Source organism: Lagenorhynchus albirostris, chromosome 17 (assembly GCF_949774975.1).
Source record: "Lagenorhynchus albirostris chromosome 17, mLagAlb1.1, whole genome shotgun sequence".
Classification (NCBI taxonomy): Eukaryota; Metazoa; Chordata; class Mammalia; order Artiodactyla; family Delphinidae; genus Lagenorhynchus; species Lagenorhynchus albirostris.
In genome coordinates, this window is record NC_083111.1 from 61,405,384 (window position 1) to 61,426,592 (window position 21,209).

General features: G+C 37.0%; 1 protein-coding gene across 2 annotated transcripts; it reads left to right on the top strand.

The window, feature by feature from the left end:
- Positions 1-850: 850 nt before the first annotated feature.
- MED30 (mediator complex subunit 30) lies at positions 851-19,712 on the top strand. Of its 2 annotated transcripts, XM_060128103.1 has the most exons (5): positions 851-1,173; positions 8,064-8,222; positions 10,198-10,302; positions 10,396-10,458; positions 19,526-19,712. In XM_060128103.1, the coding sequence occupies exons 1-4, from the start codon at positions 997-999 to the stop codon at positions 10,417-10,419; spliced, it is 465 nt and encodes a 154-aa protein (XP_059984086.1). In that variant the 5' UTR covers positions 851-996; the 3' UTR covers positions 10,420-10,458; positions 19,526-19,712. The 2 variants fall into 2 exon arrangements, with proteins under 2 accessions (XP_059984086.1, XP_059984085.1); XM_060128102.1 differs by lacking the exon at positions 10,396-10,458.
- Positions 19,713-21,209: the final 1,497 nt, after the last annotated feature.

Below are 21,209 nucleotides of genomic sequence, written 5' to 3' on the forward strand. Positions count from 1 at the left end.
CCTATCACCAGTTTTCACATTCTGGACTTTCCCCCTCCTTTGGAAATGGATAGGAAGTGGTAGGAGAGAGAATGGCTTTATTCTAATTTTTCTTACATTTATAATGTCATACCATGTATTTATCGAGCACCTTCTATGTGCCAATCAGTAAGCATTGAGCATACAGTAAGCGAATAAAACATAGTCTCTGTTTTTACAAAGTTTGCATTCTAGTGTGTGTGAATAAGGCGAGGAGAAGTCAGAATGTAAACAAACTGAAAATTATATACAACATAGTGCCAAAGTCAGAAAGGGGATGGGGGTGGGGGGATAGTGTATGTGAGAGAGAAGTGTTAATTTTATACTTCCGGTGATCGGGAAAGCTTCCCGAATAAACCGACTTTTCAGCAGGGACCAACAACAAATGGGGAGTTGGTGTCAGGTCACAGTGAAGCATGAAGATCAAAAACTCAAATCGCAGGTTATCAGTTGCAAGCTGTATGCGACTAAACATGTCAAACTAGTCCCTCTGGGCCTGCCTTCTAGTTGTGAAAGAACAATACTACTACACACTTCGTACGCTTGTTATAAAAAAAAAAAAAGATCAGCAAGGAAATTAAGACGAAGTAAGCGTTCTATCAAGAGTTCTAACCATTGGCTGATACTGGGAAACCAAGCGGTGGAAAGCCCACCGGCCTTCCACCACGCGCACCGCCCCCTCTGGCTAGAGTACAGCTGGTGATTGGCTACTCAACCCGCCCGTCCCGCCCCGCCCGGGCGTCCAGTCCAATCCCGGCCGACCTTGCGCTGACACAGGTTCCCAGGGACCCCGCCGAGGGCGCGGTCCCCGTGACGTTTGATGACGTGTTACGTTACGGTGGCGGAAGTCACGGCAGCTGTGTTGAAATCAGATCGCCCGGTCTTAGAAGCTTCTGCTCACGCCGAGGCCAGCAACGGTCGGGCGGACCCCCTGACGCCTACTCTGCAGCCCTGCTGACCTGACGCCGCTGCCACGCCATGTCCACCCCTCCGTTGGCTGCGTCAGGGATGGCGCCCGGGCCCTTCGCCGGGCCCCAAGCCCAGCAGGCGGCCCGGGAGGTCAACACCGCATCGCTCTGCCGGATCGGGCAGGAGACGGTTCAGGACATCGTGTACCGCACCATGGAGATCTTCCAGCTCCTGAGGAACATGCAGGTGGGAAGGAAGGAGGGCTCCGGTCACGGCCGTGCGTGGAGAAAGCGGGATGTTTCTGCGAGGGAGGGGGCTGCTGGTTTAATTGTTACGTGGGGTCCCTGGGCGTCGACGCAGCTGCCCTGGCCAAACCTCGAGTATGTGGTCTCCCCCATTTACATTCAGAAGCGTTCCCCAATAATGTGTCTGTCCCCAAGATGTGGAGGTGATGTTTTCCAGGCCGGATTTCTGGAAGATTGAAGCCACATTTTCTAGATTCGACCGGGTTCTCAGGTTTCTAGGCGAACTCTTGTATCTTTCAAGGTAGAGGTGAGTCTCATTCCGCCATGCTCTTGGGATTATTTTAATCTCATATTTTTCCACAGAATACTTTTTGAGGGTCCAAGGTGTTGAATTCAGATTCTGCTAAGCATTTTGTTAAACAGCTTTATTTTGGTATAACTGACGTACAGTACAATGCATTTAAAGTTTTGACACATGTGGACGTGTGAAACCATCCATCACCCCACAAAGTTTCCTCGTGCCCCTTTTAAATCTTTACTTCTGGCCTTCCATCCACAGCCAGTCTCTGCTTTGCTTTCTGGCACCGTAAATTAGTTTGCATTTTATAGAGTTTCCTATAACATACACTATGATTTTTGGTACAGGCGGGCGGTGTGGCTCCTTTCACTCAGCATGTATCAGTAGTTCCTTCCTCTTCATTGCTGAACAGTGTTCTGCCGTATGAATATAACACAATTAGCGTATCTGTTCATCTGTTGATGGACATTTGGGTTGTATCCACTTTGGAGCGCTTATAAATAATACTGCTATGAGTGTTCAGCTACAAATGTTTGTGTGAACATGTGTTTCATTTCTCTTAAGAAGATAGATGCCTGGGAGTGGAATTGCTGGGTTAAAAGGGAAATGTCTGTTTAACATTTTAAGAAACTTTTCCAAAGTGGCCGCACCATTTCACATTTTCATCAGCAGTGCTTGAGCCTTCTAGTTACTCCTCATTCTTGCCAGCACTTGTTATTGTACGTCTTTTCTTTTTCTGTATTGTATGTCTTTGTTTTGTCTCCCAGTCTGTGGCTTTTCATTCTCTTCATATTGCCTTTTGAAGAACAGATATTTTAAATTTTGATGGAATCCAATTTATTGATTTGTTCTTTTACAGATTTTGCTTTTGGTTCCATATCTAAGAAATCTTTGTCTAACCCAAGGTGGCAAAGATTTCCTATGTTTTCTTCTGGAAGTTTTATAGTTCTAGGTTTTACATTGAGGTCTATGATCTGCATGGAGTTAATTTTTTTATATAATGATAGATATGGATTTTTTTTTTTTGCATTTGGATATCCAATTATTTCAGCACCATTTTGCTTATCTTTTTTTTTTTTTTTTTTTTTTTTGCGGTACGCGGGCCTCTCACTGTTGTGGCCTCTCCCGTTGCGGAGCACAGACTCCGGATGCGCAGGCTCAGCAGTCACGGTTCACGGGGCCTAGCCGCTCCGCGGCATGTGGGATCTTCCCAGACCGGGGCATGAACCCGTGCCCCTGCATTGGCAGGCAGACTCTCAACCACTGCGCCACCAGGGAGGCCCTTGCTAACCCATTTTTAATGCTTGTCTTTACTACTATGGGATGTGGATATCATTCTTGTTTTATGGATGAGGATTCTATGATTCTGAGAGGTGAAGTGACTTGTCCAAATCTAGTCAGTATAGGGTAAATTTGAATCGAGGCCCTCAGACTCTTAGAACTCTTATTTCAGTTGGTGCACTAAAGAATGTTTTATTGCCTTTCTTTTTTTTAATGGTTGAGGGTTTTTTTTCCTATTGATTCTAGAAGTAATACAGTTGTATGGAAATATTTTAAGACCATGTCAATAAAGCCAGCGTGAAATAAAATACAAAGGGAATCCAAGAGAAGATATGAAATCTTTGGCAATAGTTTTAAAAATTAATGGATTAATATATAAGATGATTAAAGTATGGGTTAAATGATCTCAGAGTTTAGCAAATATTCCTTTATTTTCAACCTGCTGTATTGGACTAGTAGAGCTAATAGCTAACATCTATCAAGTACTTTCCTTGGTCAGGTATACTGTTATAAGAACAGTTCTAAGAAGTATTTTTATCTCTATTTTACAGTTAAGGAAATTGAGGCTTAAAGAGAGAAGACTTTACCCAACATCACACATGACTGGTAGCTCGTCCTACTAACCTCTTTATAATACTAACTTGCTGTCAAACAATTTGTACTATTAACAGAAATATAATACACATCCATAACTGACACTGAAAGAACTGAACTCTTTCAAAAAAGTATTACTAATAACTAGATTACCTGTGGACATATATTCTAAACCAATTTGTAAGGGACTACAATAGTTATTTCTTTGTGCTTCTTATATTGTGAATCCTGTGATTTAACTCCTCTAAGACCCTGTGGGCCATATCATAATTGGCTGGAAATGAAGCAACAGTGTGCTCCTTCATTTATAAAAAGCTGAGAGAAGTGGTACAAACAAGACTACATATAAGCTATTTATTAATGCATTCTTTTAAGTATTTAAATTTTTAAAATTATCTTCTATATTATTAATCTAGAAGGATGAAGTGCCATAAATATCAACTGCTGAGGTTATTTCTGAGCATTTGTTTTAGAGAAACGGTTCTTTATTAGTTGTCCTTTAGCCTCTTGAAAATCTAATGAAAACCATGGACTCTCTTCTGAGAAAAATGCACATGTAAACATTTTGAATAAAATTTCAGGGGGTTAACAGATGTCTCCCTAAAGATTGCTAGATCCCAGATTAAGATTCCCTGCATAAGAAAGTATTGCTTTGGTTCTATTTGTTATGCTTTAAATCTTAAAAAAAAATTGTTTTGAATATATAATAGAATATATTTGTATATTCTGAACATATTCAGAATTCAGAAATAAAAAAGGACATTACAGTGAACATTCCCCCTCCCATCACTAGCTGCTAGCTAACTTCTCTCCACAGGTGATGATTATTATTGATTTTTATTACTATCCTAATATATCCTTCCACATAGTCTGTGCATATTTAAGCAAATGTATATTCTTTCATTTCCTCCCTTTTTGCACAGATAATACTGGTATATTATACACATTTTGCACCTTGCTTTTTTCATTTGGTACCTTTTGGAGTTTATTCATATCTATACAGAAAATACTTCCTTTTCCTTTTCAGGTGTATAGTATAGTAGTCCACTGCATGGACATACTGTGCTTTATTTAGCCAGTCCTCTAGTGAAGGGCATTTAGCTTGCTTTTAATCTCTCACTGTTATACTGTAGTGAATACCTTCCTACATAAATGCTCAAGTATACCTGCAGGATAATTCTTAGAAGTGGCTTTGTGCTTCTGTAATTAGATAAATTATGATGAATTGCGCTCCATGGGAGTTGTACCAGCTTATGCTACCATTTCCTGACCAACAATCAGGCTGAGACTAACACAGCAAATTATATTTCTGGATCTTTGATCATTTGATAGGTGAAAATCTACTTTACATTTCTCCTAGTCTTAATGAGTTCCAGCATCTCTTCATATTTTTATGAATCATTTCTGTTTCCTTTTCCGTTAACTGCTTGTTCATATTATTTGCCCATTTTTCTTTTTTTTTTTTTTTTTTGGTCTTTTTTACCCTCTCCCCCAACTTATAAGATTTGGCTATTTACATATTAGAAAAACTTGCTCTGTATCATATAACTTGCAAGAATTTTTCCCCCCAGTCTGTTGTTTACCTTTTGCCATACATATATTTGTTTAAGGTAGCTGAATTTATCAGTCATTTTAGGTTCAATGTCTAAGTCAGGAAGTCCTTTCCCACTCCAAAATCAGGAAAAATTCAGTTTTGTTTCAATTTTTATACTTAAAATTTTGATCTGTATGGAATTTATCCTAGTATGAAGTGTAAGGCATGGCCCCAGCTTTACTTTTTCCAAAAAGTTGATTGAATAATTCGTTTTCCTCCTCCATTGATTTCAGATGCTACTTCATATAAATGAATCAATTTATGGATGCTTATTCCACTTAGCTGCCTTCTTTTATGTAGTAAGGGCAAACTTTCTTACATTTATTGAGGCTCTATAAAGTATTTACACTTATTTTTCAAAATCGCCTTGGCCATTCTTGCTTACCTTTCCACATGTACTTTAGAATCACCTTAATAGTTCTGAGAAAATCCTGTTAGTGCTTTTATTCCGTTGATTTAACCTAGAGAGACTTTATATTGGTATGATGTTGAGTCTTATTAACCGAGAACACAAAATATCCTTTTTTGTGTCTCTATGAAGTATTTTAAGTTTTCATATTTATCTTGACATTTTTTAAGTCAAATATTTTATCTGGATATTTTATCTTTATTGTTGCTGTTGTAAATGGGGTCTTTTTCCTTTCTCATTTTCTTTTGTTTTTACATATGAAAGCAGAGCTATGGTTTTCTGTGTATTACTTTTGTACCCATCTCTCTCTTGACTTCCTTTATTGATAGAACTTTATATCATTTGTAAATAGTGACGATTATGCCACAGCTTTTTAATATTTCAACTTTTTTTTCCTTCTCTGATTGCATCGGCCGGTACCTCCAGAACAGTGTTGACTGGTAGTATTAGTGGTCTTAGTAGACATCCTGTTCTGTTCCTGACTTTAGTGCAGATGCTTGTAATATTTCCACATTCATCATGGTGCTGACTTTTTAACTGAGATAAATGTATTTTATTGTGTTGGGGAATTTTTATTAAGAGTTTTATATTTGTTTTAAGAATGGATGTTGAATTTAGTTGAATGCCTTTTTAGTGTCTAGCGGTATGATCACATATTTATTTACAGATATTCAGTATTCATTAGTGAGATGGTTACTGATGAGCTTGTTAGCTAAGCATCTACATTATATAGTATTATCCCAAGAGCTCCTAGGCACTATTATATACTCTATGGTATAGGAAACTTATCTCTCTCATGTTCACTGCTCTACCTCAGCTTCTAGAACAGTGCCTGACAACATGAAAAGTAAATTTTTTGAATGAATTAATTGCTCCCTTCTTTGAGAAGCTGATGCTCTATGTGAAAACTAATACCCAAACTTGCTAAGAGGGTGAATTTGAGGAGGGTGGTTCTTTGTATTTCAAAGGATTTTGTTTTCCTTTATGAAAGGATTTATCAAGAGTTCTTTTGCATAACACAGAATTCTTAGTGAATTTTAAGTGTCCATTTATGGAAAAAATAATTCATGACAGTAAAATAATCCAGACTGTACTTCAAGACTTTCTGTGTGTGTGTGCACTATACTAAATACAGGGATATAAATGTCAGCTGCTTCTAGTCTTTATTAAGTACAAAATATGGGCAAAGTACTCAACGTAGTCAGTACCATAATAAAGGTAGAGCCTGCTTCTGTATGCAAGATGTAATCATTATACTTATTATCACCCAAACAAGAAAGCAGTGACCCTTTGAAACTTTTCTCTTATTTGATAATGTTTGTGAAGTTCATAAATTGAAAGGTCATGAGAAATCCTATGTTGTATTGGGGGGTGAACTCTTATAATACTTTTCTCCTTTAAACTGTTTTGACTAATTCAGTCCTTGGTACTTTTATCACATTTCTTTGAGATACAATCCTCAGAATGTTTTAATTCTTGAGAATTTCCAAAAATCCTAATAAAACTCATTTCAAAGAATTTCAGAAGATCCATCTCCTTAACTTATAAACATAACATTACAGGAAATTTGGAAATGAGAGAAAAGAAGAAAATGAATTATTACGCCCACCTTCCTATTACATCTTTTATCAACTATTACACCTTTTAACAACTACAGATAGGCCTTTACAGTCTTTTTTTTTTTTTTAGTGTTTATGGTTTTACCTACTTGTAACGATAGTGTGTCTTGTTTTCTTTCTTCTCTGAACACTCTACCAGGCTCTTCTTTTTTTTTTTTTTTTTTTTTTTTTGCATTCCTACCTCATCTGTTCAGAAAAGAAAAAAAGGATGAACTGAGGTTTAGAAAGACTGGACTGATCTTCTAGCTATTAGACAGTAGTTTGGGTCTTGGTTTTAAGTCACTTTATTCCCCAAGGTAAGTGTATGTATGAGTGCTTATAATGAAATTACCTCGTATACTAGAAAACATGGTACAAATTTTGTTAATTCTAATTTCACGATGATTTCACAGATCAAATTGTGGGAATAAAATACTGTAAAGATGTACAGAGAAAGGAAGATTTTGTTTGTGAGTTTCAGCACTGCACAAAAGGTGCATTTAGTTCTAAATAGGTAGTAGTTTTTCCATTTATCTGTGATTTTTGTCATTTCAGTATATATTTTTGGCTTCTTTTGATAAAATTCCTGAATTAAAAATATATAAGCATCCAACACAGAGTTATGATCATAGCAGTTACTTGTAATAATTTATTAATGATATGATTTGTACCTATCTCCTGCTATTGATTTCCTTTTAAAGTAAAACTTCTTTTTTTTTTTTTTTTTTTTTTTTTTTTGCGGTACGCGGGCCTCTCACTGTTGTGGCCTCTCCCGTTGCGGAGCACAGGCTCTGGACACGCAGGCTCAGCGGCCATGGCTCATGGGCCTAGCCGCTCTGCAGCATGTGGGATCTTCCCGGACCGGGGCACGAACCCATGTCCCCTGCATCGGCAGGCGGACTCTCAACCACTGCGCCACCAGGGAAGCCCTTAAAGTAAAACTTTTGGTGACAGCTTTATGTTTTAATGCATACCTTGAGTATCTTAATTATCTTATCATATTTAAGGTATCTTGAGATTATTTTTGCAACAGTGGCAGCATACTCTTCTTTTTCTTCTGCTGAAAAGTCCTGATCTTAATTTTTTTCTTTTCTTCTTCTTTTTCTTTATTGAGAAGCTGCCAAACGGTGTCACTTACCATACTGGAACATATCAAGACCGGTTAGCAAAGCTCCAGGATCATCTTCGCCAACTCTCTATTCTCTTCAGGAAGCTGCGATTGGTCTATGATAAATGCAATGAAAACTGCGGAGGGATGGATCCCATTCCAGTAGAGGCAAGTTTTAGTGGTAGAGGGAGGATGAGTCTAAGATAGTCTCAGGACATTTGTAATTTTTTCCTTTCTCTCTTCTGTTTTCACCATATTTCCAGGTTATGAAACATACTGGTTTTGCTTTTGACTAGAGAAGATGAAATTGTGATATATATATATATATATATATATATATATATATATATACACACACACACACACATAGAATTATTACTGTCTTTTCTTGTTAATAATTTCTAGTAGACTTTAACATCCAGCCTGATAGTAAATTTTTGTTGTTGGGAGGAGAAGGTTGTCTGTGGCAATTTTTATTATTGCTTCCAGTGTCTCATTTTAATTAAATCAGTGCATGATGTTTCAGTAGGCATATTAATAGTATTGTAAAATCCTTTTAAAGTGGTTTTCATGTAAGTTCTTTATGAATAAAAGGTTATAACTATTTTTATCATTATTAATTTAAATTATCTTAGTGGAATCACTCTAGTTTTTAAATATTTTTTAAATTTAATCTCACATCATAGATATATTTTAGTTAATTAGGTATATGATATTTTTATAGGTGCCCTTTTCCTGTTGACAAGTTATATGTCTGCCACCAAAGGTAGCTGGGAAGGTTTGGATGTTCTCTCATTACATATAAGGAACAGTTTCCTGTGATCAGTGCTTTCTTCTTTGAGTGATCAGCATGTAAAGAGTGCACAGAGAAAGAGTAAACTGCAATACAGCCTGAAAAGAAGGGGTCAGAGATGTGGAAGATGGGAAATGTGGTTGACATTGACAGATGCTGCAGAGAAGTTAAGGAAAATAATGAATGAAAACTGTCCACCAGATTAATTGTTGGTATATTTGAGCAGAGCTTCTGTGAAAAGGTAGCAACAAGAAGTCAGATCACAGTGAGCTGAAGATTAAACAGGAAATAAGTAACTGAAGCCAGAAAGTGGATATCCATCTTTCAAGAAGGTTAGATTAAAAGCAAGAGAAGAAAGCAGTAGATGGAAGGAGGGATAGAGTTGAGGGTTAGGGATTTTTTCCTCCAAATGGGAGAACATGTTTAGATAAAAAGGAAGAAAATGGTAGGGTGAGGTTGGGGAAAATAAATAATGAAGACAGGAGGGCAGAGGAATCAGGGCACAGGAATGGAGACAAAGTGTCTTCAGGAGGAAGGACCACTCTGCTTGCGTTAGGAGGAAAGGAAGAAAGTGGCTGTGAATGTGGGCAAGTTTATATTTGTCCCAAGAATTCATAGAAGTTTGGGCAGATTGACTCCTGATTGTACCAGTTATTTACCTCTGTCCTGTTCCTGCATTGGTAATATAAGATGGAAGGACTAGATAATTCCTGAAGTCTCTGTCACATCTACAAGAGGCTTCATCAAATAAACTTCATCACAAATCATACGTATTTAATTATAATCCTGCTAGAAGTTTCATTGCTATATAAATTTTCTTCTCTTACAAAAAAACTTTCTCCCAACTAAAAGACATCTAGAAATCTGCACAGATACTAGATAGTAAGTAAATGACATTTATATAATACGCATCCATGAACTTCCTTTCTTTTTAGTATAGATGAAGGAAAGCCTGTTCCATCTCAACGAACTATAAATTTTGTAAGGGTAGGACTTATTTGTCATTTGTCTTATTTGTCATTATTTTTGCAGTGTCTCCCCAGCCACTATCTGCCAGTTAAATATTTGCTGATTGACTGAGTAGGATATTACTTAATTACATGTGACAACTAATTTTGCTAAAAGGACTATTTTGCAAAAGAAATCTGAAAAGCTAATGTGTAGAGTGCACTGAAATGATAGACTTCTAAGGCTTTTATTTTAGGCTGTCATTTGAATTAAAATATATTTTTGTACTATTAAGAGAAAAGTATAAAAAGTGATCTTAATTGGATGCATTATCTATACCAGTATAATTGGAAATTGTGTGTCATATGTTTGACTTTTTTAACTTTTGTCTGTCACTCCCAGCAACTTATTCCATACGTGGAAGACGATGGCTCAAAGAATGATGACCGGGCCGGCCCACCTCGTTTTGCTAGTGAAGAGAGGCGAGAAATTGCTGAAGTCAATAAAGTGAGTTGCTAGTCTGTATGTTTTATATTTCCGAATTATTGATACAAATTACAGGGGAGTCTGTGTAACTCAACAACATAATTTGAATTATAGAATTACCTGAAGTTGTTTCTGTGACGAATTTAACCTACTTAGAGTACAACCCAGGACTAAAAGGTAAGTAGAAATGCCATCTGAATAGTCAGAAGAGAGACCACAGAATTCAGGCAGTAAAGCTCTTAGAAAAGCCTCATAGGCACTCAGTCACAACCCACTTACTTTCTTCTTTTCTAGGCAGAATTGTAGCTCTCTAGCTTAGAGCGTATTTGGAGGAGCAAATGATAAAAATTTACAAGTAGGAGAGGTGAATGTCTCAACAGCTGAATAAGAAATTGAGTTATCAAAGCACTACCCCATCCCACCCTCCACCCCACAAAAGTTCCTAACTTGAATTTATTGCTGAGTACTTTTAGAATTTCAGAAGATAATGTTCAGATAGTTCTCTAGAAACATAGGGAAATAAGGAATGTTGTCAGTTCATTCTGTGGTGGAAACATGGTTACCAAAACCTAACAAATAGCACAGTAAATAAAACTACCAATCTCGCTCCTTCACTTACAAATACATGCTTCCACCTCCTGCCCCACTCCTGAAATTCTTAATGCTAGTTAATAGAATTCATCAGGGTATTAATTAATCCACCACAGCCACAGAGGGTTTTCTGAGGTAGAGGAGGATGACTCAGTTTACATATAATATCAGTAGATTAAATTGAAAAAAAGAATGCTTAAAACTATTAACAAGATAGTCTTTTTTTTAAAAAAACTTATTTCAGATAAGTAGCCAACATTTTTCATTGAGATGAAATATAGGCATAAAACAGGATGCCTTACACCACTGTGTTTAATACTATTTTAGAAGTTATAGCCAGTGAAACTGAAATAAACTTTAGGAAATGGGTTATATTATGTACAAATCTGTTAAGTTCCTTAAGCTTGTACATAACATTTTAACTCAAGCTTAAGCTCAAAGAAGCTCATTGATGAATGAGTCAATAAGTGTTTGAAAGAAGAGCTTAATACAAGATTGATACCATTTTTCTATAATGCCATAAAGAAATTAGAATATGAGATCCTATTCACAATTGCAACAACAAATATTAAGTAGTTAGGAATTATTTCCATGATATATGTAACTAAACTTATTAAGATACATAAAAGAAGTTTTGAATAGTTGAAAGAACACATTAAGTTCTTATATGGGCAATAACTATTCTAAACAGTAACAGTCCAAATCCAAATATGAATTCTCTTGAAACTGCACAAAACTAGTAAGATTTTAGCGCAATACCAATCAAAAAACAAATCCAAATAAAATGCAAATTGGATTTTCTTGAGAGCATACTAAAATACATATATAAAACAATTCCTATAAGAGTAATAAAATAAAGAACTCTTTGCTTCAAAAACTAAAACGTGATATCAAGTATATTGTAAAAACAATAATTAAGTGTGAAATACCAGCACAAGAATAGATTAGTAAAATAATAGCCAGAAAAAGTCTTCCTATTGTATATGAGAATTTAATATGACATAAGAGGGGTTGTGTGGAAAATTAGTCTTTAAAAAGAGACACTTTGGGGGAAAATTAAGCTAGCTTTTACATTACACCATGTGTGAAAATTAATTTCAGAGTTGAAAATAAGACTTGCAAAACAAAGTACTGGAAAATTAAAAGAAAAATGTATATCAAAACTCAGGAAAAAAGAAAAAGATGGATAGATTTTTCTAAAATAACATTTAAAACAATTTTTAAGAGGTGAAATATAAATTAAGAAGAATAGTTCCAGCAAATTTGACAGTAATAAGCATAAACAATTTACAGTAGGAAATTACGAGGGGATTGGGAACTTTTAATTTAGATCTTGAAGAATAAGTGGTGTTTGGTAGTACAGAGATGTAAGACATTCATTTATTAAGTGTTACATGTTTCTGTTGATAATCTATGTATTAATTCACAATGGATGTATTCTATTTTTCTCTATAGTAAGGATTTTATTTATAAAATACAATGAAATGTATATATAAATAAAACACAATTGTGATGGTAACTTTGATTTCAGAGTACCACATGTGACATACATATAGTTTGTTCTCTACTATTATGATATTTGCGGGGGGGGGTCAGGGGGAGGGTGGGGGCAAGCTTGTGTAACTTCAGAAAGATGTAATTTTTCTAAAGGTAAGTTTCATTTCCCTTTCCATTTCTCTGAGTTCCTCTTTTTTTCCTATATGATGGTTTAGTCATAACCTATTCTTGATTTTTTTTAAAGACCTATCATATAATCAGACTATAGTAATACTTTGACAGTGTGTAATCAAAAAACTCTTACTAGCTATTGACGTAGAATTTTGTGAATTTTAAGTAAAGTATGTAATTGATATCAAGACTGTGATGTATAAGAGTATTTCTTTCTCCACATGAGGATGTAGCTCTCTGTACAGTCTCTCTCTGTCCTGGACCCACCTACATACTTTCCTTCCCCCAGTCCTTTCAATGCGGTTGTCATAATTGGGGTTCAATATTCTGTGTTCATATTATTATGGCACGTAAATACTGCTTATTGCTAAGCCACATAGTAAACTAGAATTACATTTCCTTGAATAATTATTTTGTTTTCCTAAAGTTAATAGTTCTGTAATTTTGAAAAATTTTGGTTAGTTCTTTATGCATCTGTGGCTGCTCCTCAGTACTGTTTTCCAACTTTCCAGAATCAAATTATCAGACGACTTACAGGTTTCCCCCCACCCCCCACCCCAAGTCCTCCCATCTCCTCAGGTCTTGGTTGAATGCTCCCTGGGCCTGCTGTTCATCTATTGCCCTGGGGCTTTCCTTCACCTCTTCTGTTGGTTTCACTATTTCCTCAATCTCCTGTCTTTCTCTTTCTTGGTTTATTTCTCCCTCGGTAAGGTCCATGCGTCAGTGGCTTCTTTAGGAGGAATGCAGGGACTTCAGCCTTCACGTATCTGTCCAGTTAATCGTTTGGCTAGATATAAAATTCTATGTTGTAAATCAAGTTCCCTCAGAAATTAGAAGGTATTCTTCCATAATCTTCTCATACAGGGTTTGGCAAACTTTAAAGAACCAGATAGTAAATATTTTAGGCTTTGTGAGACATGTGGTCCTTGTTCCTTTTTTTTTTTTTTTAATTATTTTATTTATTTATTTTTGGCTGCATTGGGTCTTCATTGCTGCGCATGGGTTTTCTCTAGTTGCGGCTAGCGGGGGCTACTCTTCCTTGCGGTGCATGGGCTTCTCATTGCGGTGGCTTCTCTTGTTGCGGAGCACGGGCTCTGGGCACACGGGCTCAGTAGTTGTGGCTCATGGGCTCTAGAGCACAGGCTCAGTAGTTGTGGCGCACAGGCTTAGTTGCTCCGCGGCACATGGGATCTTCCCGGACCAGGGCTCGAACCCATGTCCCCTGCGTTGGCAGGCGGATTCTTAACCACTGGGCCACCAGGGAAGCCCATGGTCCTTGTTCTGATGTAAAAACCATCCTTAGCTCATGGGCCTTACAAAAACAGGTCATGTGCCATAGTTTGCCAACTCCTGTTATGTTTTGTCGTCTTTGCAGATGGAGGCTCTAAAAGATCTGGTGAGCATCTGATGCTTAAACGTGAGCCATTTATATTTGGGAGGGAAGCACTGGAAAGCCTATCGCAGGCTTTGTGAGTTGGCTTCATCATAGCGAGATCTGGAAGCAAGTTGGCTCTTCTCTTTGGGGGGAGCCCCAACTATCATTTACTGAGGCTTTTTTTCTTTAGGGCTATTCCATTTCTTCAGAGGAGAATCTTCCAGTGCCCTAAATAGGGTGTAGTCTCATGTCTTCTTGCCGTCTGCTGTGCTGGTGGCACTGAATCCCCAGCTGTTCTGGTTCAATTTCACAGGAAACAAACCTCTCGCTCCCTGAAAGGTGGGACAGGACGCGGGAGAGGATACTCAGTCCCCCGTTGGTGAGGAGTGGGAGTGAGCACCTGGGCTCTCGCGCGTCCCTGTAGCTGTTTCCCTCCAGTTTCTGTCCCCGGGGCCTCACGTGCTGACTTTGCGATGGCACCTGTCTCCAGGTCTCCATGGCGGATCAGCCCGTTCTCACTGGCGTCCTTCCTGCATCCATCTGGGTTGTACAGTAGTTTCCTCCCATGTCATTTATTGCTCCCCTTCTACTTTTCATTCTTAACATGTGCCACCTGACATCTACTGTTGTCTCCTTTCTGATCATTTTTCTCCACATGGATTTATATAGCTTTTTCATTCCTCTCCTGCCATTTTATTAGGGTTTGAGAAAAAAGAAAAGATAAACACATGTGTTTAGTCCACAGTGTTTATCTGCAACAGGCTTACTTCAGTGAACAAAGTAGTATTTCTGAACGTTCATCTATTTATGGAATAAAAGCCCATATTTTAAATTCTGTGTTCCCATTTATACTTCAGGCATTTGAGAACTCGTTTTGATTTTGAATAAACCATTTGAATCTGTTGAATTTGCTGTTGTACATACTTCTAACTTTGGCATAAAACTTGTTTTAGTTAACACAGTATTGAACTGAAGATTATTACAAAGAGGAAAGAATCCATTACATGTTTTAAATTAAACAGATTTAAAGCTTAGCCCTATATTTCCATGGGAATTTTTTTTTAAGAGAATTTAGAGAGAAACTATCTTCTCTTGAATGGCAGAGGAAGTATTCATTTGATTGGCCTCATGGCTCTCTCTTACTTCCTGGGAATTGTTACTGTAATTTGAGACAGTACTGGAGAATTAAGCAGTAAACAGAAACCAGAAAAAAAAAAAAAAGAGGGAGAGGACTAAGATTTGGTTAACTCAAATTGAAATTCCCCTAAAAAAGGCAGAAGAGAATAAAGTTAACAGCTGAAAACCAAAGTGGATCTTTTGACCCAAAGAGATTTTTGACTCATTCCTTAAATAAAACATCATAAATGTGAATTGAATATAATACATATTCTGACTGTTAACCAAGTTATCTTATGTATAATTAGTGGTACTAAGGTATTTTATTTTTTCTTTTCCCCCACTTCTTCCAACTTTGTACCTTCCTTCTAGAATATAAGATTAAAATATAATTGAAAAAATTTAAATTTTTTAAATTTTTTAAATTTTTTAAAACACTGAGTAAACTCATGATCAATTGATATATATTTTTCTGCCTTAATGGCACACATACCTGAGTGTTTCTGTGAAAAATATGTTTATTTTAAATAGCCACCTTCAGATGGTAAAATGTTGGCCTAATTACATAGTCACACAGATGCTATTAAAAGTAGTTTAAATTAACTGAGTTAATTTTTCAACTACAGTTGACCCCTGAACAACACAGGTTTGAACTGTGCAGATCCACTCATATGCAGATTTTTTTCAATAAAATACTCCAGTACTACACAATATGCAGTTGACTGAATCTGCAGAAGCAGAACCATGGATACAGAGGGCAGACTGTGGGACTTGAGCATCCTCAGATTTTGGTACCGCAGCAGGTCCTGGAACCAGTCCCCCACAGTGTTTAAGGGTCAGCTGAGTATCACTGTGTACTTGAGATTGTACAGAACATATTGATGGTCAGTCTGGTTTCTAACAACATATATATCACTGATGTCTACCATAGTGGCATGAAACTTTGGGGCATGAAATTTGTAATCAGTATTTGATATAAATCATCAGATGAAGAATGGCCTAATTTTAATAGTCAAATTTTTGGCTTTTTAAAATACTTCATTTTCTTTTCATATGTCCTTGAATCCATAAGCCTTAATACCCAAGTAAAGGATGAACACTTGTTTGAGACTATATTTTAAGGATATCAGAATGAGTTCTATTTTGCTTAAAAGTATTCTGTTAATGGTAAAATGAAACTGAAAGAGATATGTGGGTAGTTTTTACAGAGTTGACATATAATTGAGTTCAAGCTAGAAGTTAAAGCATTTTTGACCAATTGTCACAGCCTCTGTATGAATAGTAAATTGTATGAATAGTAAATTACATGGTATGACTTAGCATAAACATATTTTTTTAAGTATCTACTCTACTTACACATTCACCTGTTAATGTAACAAATTAGGCACAGATGATGGATTTTGATAACAGCAGCTGTCAACCTCTGTTAACATCAATCAGTGGCAAGATTGTATATATTAAATCCTATATCATGTCATGAAAATTTATTTACAGTTTAACCACTAATAAGCATAACTGTCAGCTTTGCTGTTGATATTTTCATGATGTGTTTTGGCTCTAGGTATTTTACTTGTATGCTAATTCTTTTAATTTAAAACTTTGTGGCCTCTTTGAGACAAACTGTCCAAATGCCTTATGACATATCATACTTAAAAAAAGTTTTACTATTTCCTAGAGTTGAATATTACCTTGAAAATTTCCCACATTTTTTAGTTCTCTTACTTTAAGAGTTAATGACGCTAAATTTTTTAAATGAGTATATCAGAATTTATATTTCCAAATGAGTATTCTTGAAAGTAGCATTTATTCCAGTGATGTAACCATTGTGGGAGCCATCTGTAACCTCTGTGTTGATATTGATTTGAAAGTCTGTTTTTAACCACTCAAGAATATAATTTTATTACTTCTAGTTACTCCTTAATTTATACTGAAAATGTGATCACTAAGCTTCATTCACCAGACTTGGCCTCTGAATGGTCTTCAACTGTTTCAAAAACTTAAATACCTCCTCTTTCTCCTTTTCCATGGATACAGATTTGTCACTATTGAAGTTATTTAGGAGAACCCATCGCACACATCTGCCCAGTTAACCTTTTTCATTGCAGTTTAAATCATATTTCTTCTTCTTCAAGAATTTTAATGGATCCCCATTATCTACTAACGAGACCAAATTTATCCTTCCTTCCACTCTTTGCTCACCACCAACTTTTCTAGACCCCAAACAAAAATATTTTCTTTGTTTGCTGACCCTACCAGTTGGGGTTCCACAGCATCTGATATTTTTCCCCTGCCATCTGCCTTAACCAGGTTATGGTCTAGTCGTTTGGGCAGTAGCTTCTTCCTACTTCATGCGGAGTTTCTTCAAGGCAACGGACCGTTTCTTACTCATTTTTCTTCCCTTACAGTGCCTAACCCAGAGCCGGGCACATAATATACCCTCAGTAAATATTTATGGAACAAAATGTGTTACAGGCTAAGAATTCCATTCCAAAGAGAAGTTCTGAATTTTTTTTAAGTGACCATATTCAAGATATGTTAGAAGGTACTAATTCAAATAATTTTTTAAAAATCAACTCATATTCTTTCTCTTCCTTTTATTCTTATTCAGTTGCTCTTCTCTACTTTCCTCCTGAAAAATGAGAATTGAGCAGGGAATCATGGTAGCCGAAGTCTCTCACAGCTTAGGGGAATGATGGCTTGGTGGAAAAGGGCAGCTGACTGAATCATTTTGAAGCCTTGAATTAGTTCCCTGAACTAAGCTTACTGGTTTTCATTACATGTGTCTGTGTAACTGATTTTCATCTTATGTATGGGTATAAACAAACTAGAACTGGCAAGGGCCTAATAGATTATATAATCCAATTTCTTGCGGAAGAAAACTGAGGATAAGGAATTTGTCTAAGATCAAATAGCAAGTTAGAGGCAAAGTCAGAACTGGAACTGAGGTTTTCGACCTCCCAATATACACCTTTATTCGTATGTTCCTGTTTTGCTGCCACCCTTGATTGCTGGCGAAGTTTCTTGGTCTCTAGGGTGACAACGACTTAATAGGCAGCTGCCACATACTTATGACAACAGAACTTAGAAGATCGGGCGTGTGAAACTGAACAAGGAGACTGAGTACCTAAAGTACTAACAGTATCTTTTTCCCCAAAACTATGTTAAAGTGAGCTTTATGGTACTGAATACTGTATGCTTACCCTGTGTACTCTACGGTCATATGTTTTAATCTGACTGTGTTGTGTTAATTCTCTTTTCAAATATGAATTAAATTTAATTAATATTTAAGTCTCTTTAAATTGCTTTTCTGTTTTCCAATAAGAATTTCTTCTTCCCTTACCTTCTTACCTCCTGTTACCTCTCTAACTCTAGATAGAATATAAGCAATTTATTTAATCTTAGTTTGCTCTTTAATGAAATCAAGATTAAGATTTTTAAGTCTCTTTATAATGAACATGTACTACTTGATCTGGAGGTATTTTAATATAGTATCTTTGAAATTATCTAACTAAATAATATTACTTCCAAATGTAATGTTTCCAAGAGGTTACTTAATAGTAATGATTATTATAATAACTAGTAAGCACTTTGAAATTCTCTATGTTATCTTGTTTTATCTACATAGACATTTACTACATAGGATTTGAAGAAAGGATGCTTAAAAAGAAGTTAACAAACTGTGGTCTAGTAGAAACCCAGATCTAGAGATACAGGGACACCTGCCACGTGCATTCAGGGCATCCAGCAAATCTCAGTTACGAAGAAGCTTGTATCAGGGCTGTGCCATCTTGTCTTCAGTTTTCAGCATTAGGTCGCACTTCATGCTGAGAGCAAACAGTGGTTCTGCCACATGTTTGAAAGACCAATTGCATCAGGCATTGCATTTTTATTATACTTTCTATTCTATGTTGACGGTTTCTGTTCTGTGGCTACCAGTAACATTTGCTGAATGCTTACTTGTATGCCAGGCACAGTTCTGACACTTGACATGAATCAAATCTTGATCCTCATAAAAACTCTTATGAGGTAGGTTCAGTTATTATCCCCATTTTTCTGTTGTGGAAACTGAGGGACAGAGAGCTTAAGTAATTTGGCCAACATCATATATTTAGTTAGTGAAGGAGCTGAGTATAAACCCAGAGAGTTTGGCTCTAGAGATTGTGTTCTTAACCATTATGCTACACTGCCTCTTGGAAAACCTATGTACTTAGGTTTTATAACAAGTAAATATTTAGCTTATTTTCTTTGGTGGTAGAAGTGGAGGAGTGAAGGGAGGTGGAGGATGGAGCTGTAGGCCTCTGGGGGCTGAATTAGACTTCCTCATGCCTTGCAGCGAATGTTTGCGGCCAGAAAAGGATTGAGACCTTCTGCCTTAAGGAAATTAGCTTAATTTGGGTCTGGATCACTGGAGTTCTAACTTGTGACATTTTAGTCTTCTACCTTCATGGTATATATTTCATGAAACGTTTCTGATAAATTCTTTTGTTTTCACAGAAACTCAAACAGAAGAATCAACAGCTGAAGCAAATTATGGATCAATTACGAAATCTCATCTGGGATATAAATGCCATGTTAGCAATGAGGAACTAAACTGATATTTAAATTTCCAGCATTACACATGTTATACCATTTTTTCCCCCCTCAAGTATTTTTTCCCTTTAAAGAAGATTATTTTATTCTAGTCACTAGAATGAAAGTTTCTTTCTTTTTTTTTTTTTTTTTTGCGGTACACGGGCCTCTCACTGTTGTGGCCTCTCCCGTTGCGGAGCAACAGGCTCCGGATGCGCAGGCTCAGCGGCCATGGCTCACGGGCCCAGCCGCTCCGTGGCACGTGGGATCTTCCCGGACCGGGGCACGAACCCGTGTCCCCTGCATCGGCAGGCGGACTCTCAACCACTGCGCCACCAGGGAAGCCCTCTGGCTATGTTTTATTCTAAACTCTAACCTGCCTGAGACAGACCCGGGTGGCTGATGGCTGCCCTTCAGAAGGCTCTGCTCCCAGCCTTTCCATGTCACACTCTGGCAAATCCAGCACTGGCTTTGCCTCTTCCTCAACCTGGATGCCCTGTCCTCCCTTCCTTCTGTCTGGGTAAGTCCTTAACAATCCTTCAAGGCTCCTGTGAACCCACTGCTGGCCCTCACATCTTTCCACACTGATTTCCACCATCTCTGAACTCTGCAGACTCCTGGGTCAATCACACCCTACCTTCTGCTCTTATGTTCCAGCTTCATGTGTGTGCTTTGTCTGCCCAGGTAGACGGAAAGCTCCCTGGGATTCAGATGAATTTTCCCTATTCCTCCACCCAGCACAATGCTATAACCATCACAGATATTCAGTTAATAGTGTTCAAACTGTTTGAATCAAAATTCATTTTAGTTCGTAAATTTCTACTGATTAGGAAATGATCTTTTTACTTTGTACGTTACCTTAAGCAGTTCTTTCTCTTTTCTTTTCACTATCCTTGATGCAAGAAACAATACTTTTGAGGTCAAAATATTTCCATATTAATGATTAAATTTATACATTAATGAATGCATTATTATTAATGATTGGCACCCATAAAATTAAAGATAAACCAAAAATCTTAGAATAAGCTCCTATACTACGATATCAAGAGGAGTTCAAACTCCATCATAGATGGAGTGCCATCTATGAACAGACAGTACAGAGGGCGATACTTTCATACATTAAGTCACTAAGTCATTAAAACAATCATATGAATAAGATATTATCCTTGCCTTTTTACAGGTGCTAGAAAGGGGGTGAGGACTGAAAGCAAAGAATATATTTTCCTTGGAGAATTAATCATAGAGGATCAACCAAAATGATAGATTTTATGTGCCAGGCCCTGTTCTACACGTAATAACTCATTTAACCTTCACAACTTCGTGAAATAGTAACTATTAATTCTCCCACTTTACAGATCAGGAAATGGAAGCCCAGGGAAGTTAAATCACTTGCCCCAGGCCACGCAGCTAGAAAGTAGCTGAATTGGATTCAAATCTTAGTCTGGCTCCAATGTCCTCATTCTTAACCAGTACACGGACTAGAAGATTCAAACACATGGGTAAAACATAGACAGATGTGCATGGTATTCAAATCTGAATGGCCCTGGAAGATCTAGACCTTGAGCTCCTCTTAGCAATCAGGTGACCCCTCACAGACACACAGACACAC

What these genes read in the sequence shown, in the direction of transcription:
- MED30 (XM_060128102.1), top strand. Translation starts at nt 997, where the DNA reads ATGTCCACCCCTCCGTTGGCTGCGTCAGGGATGGCGCCCGGGCCCTTC. An exon ending in TGGATCCCATTCCAGTAGAG is followed by an intron (nt 8,223 to 10,197) that starts GCAAGTTTTAGT and finishes TGTCACTCCCAG; the next exon opens with CAACTTATTCCATACGTGGA. An exon ending in AAATTGCTGAAGTCAATAAA is followed by an intron (nt 10,303 to 19,525) that starts GTGAGTTGCTAG and finishes TTGTTTTCACAG; the next exon opens with AAACTCAAACAGAAGAATCA.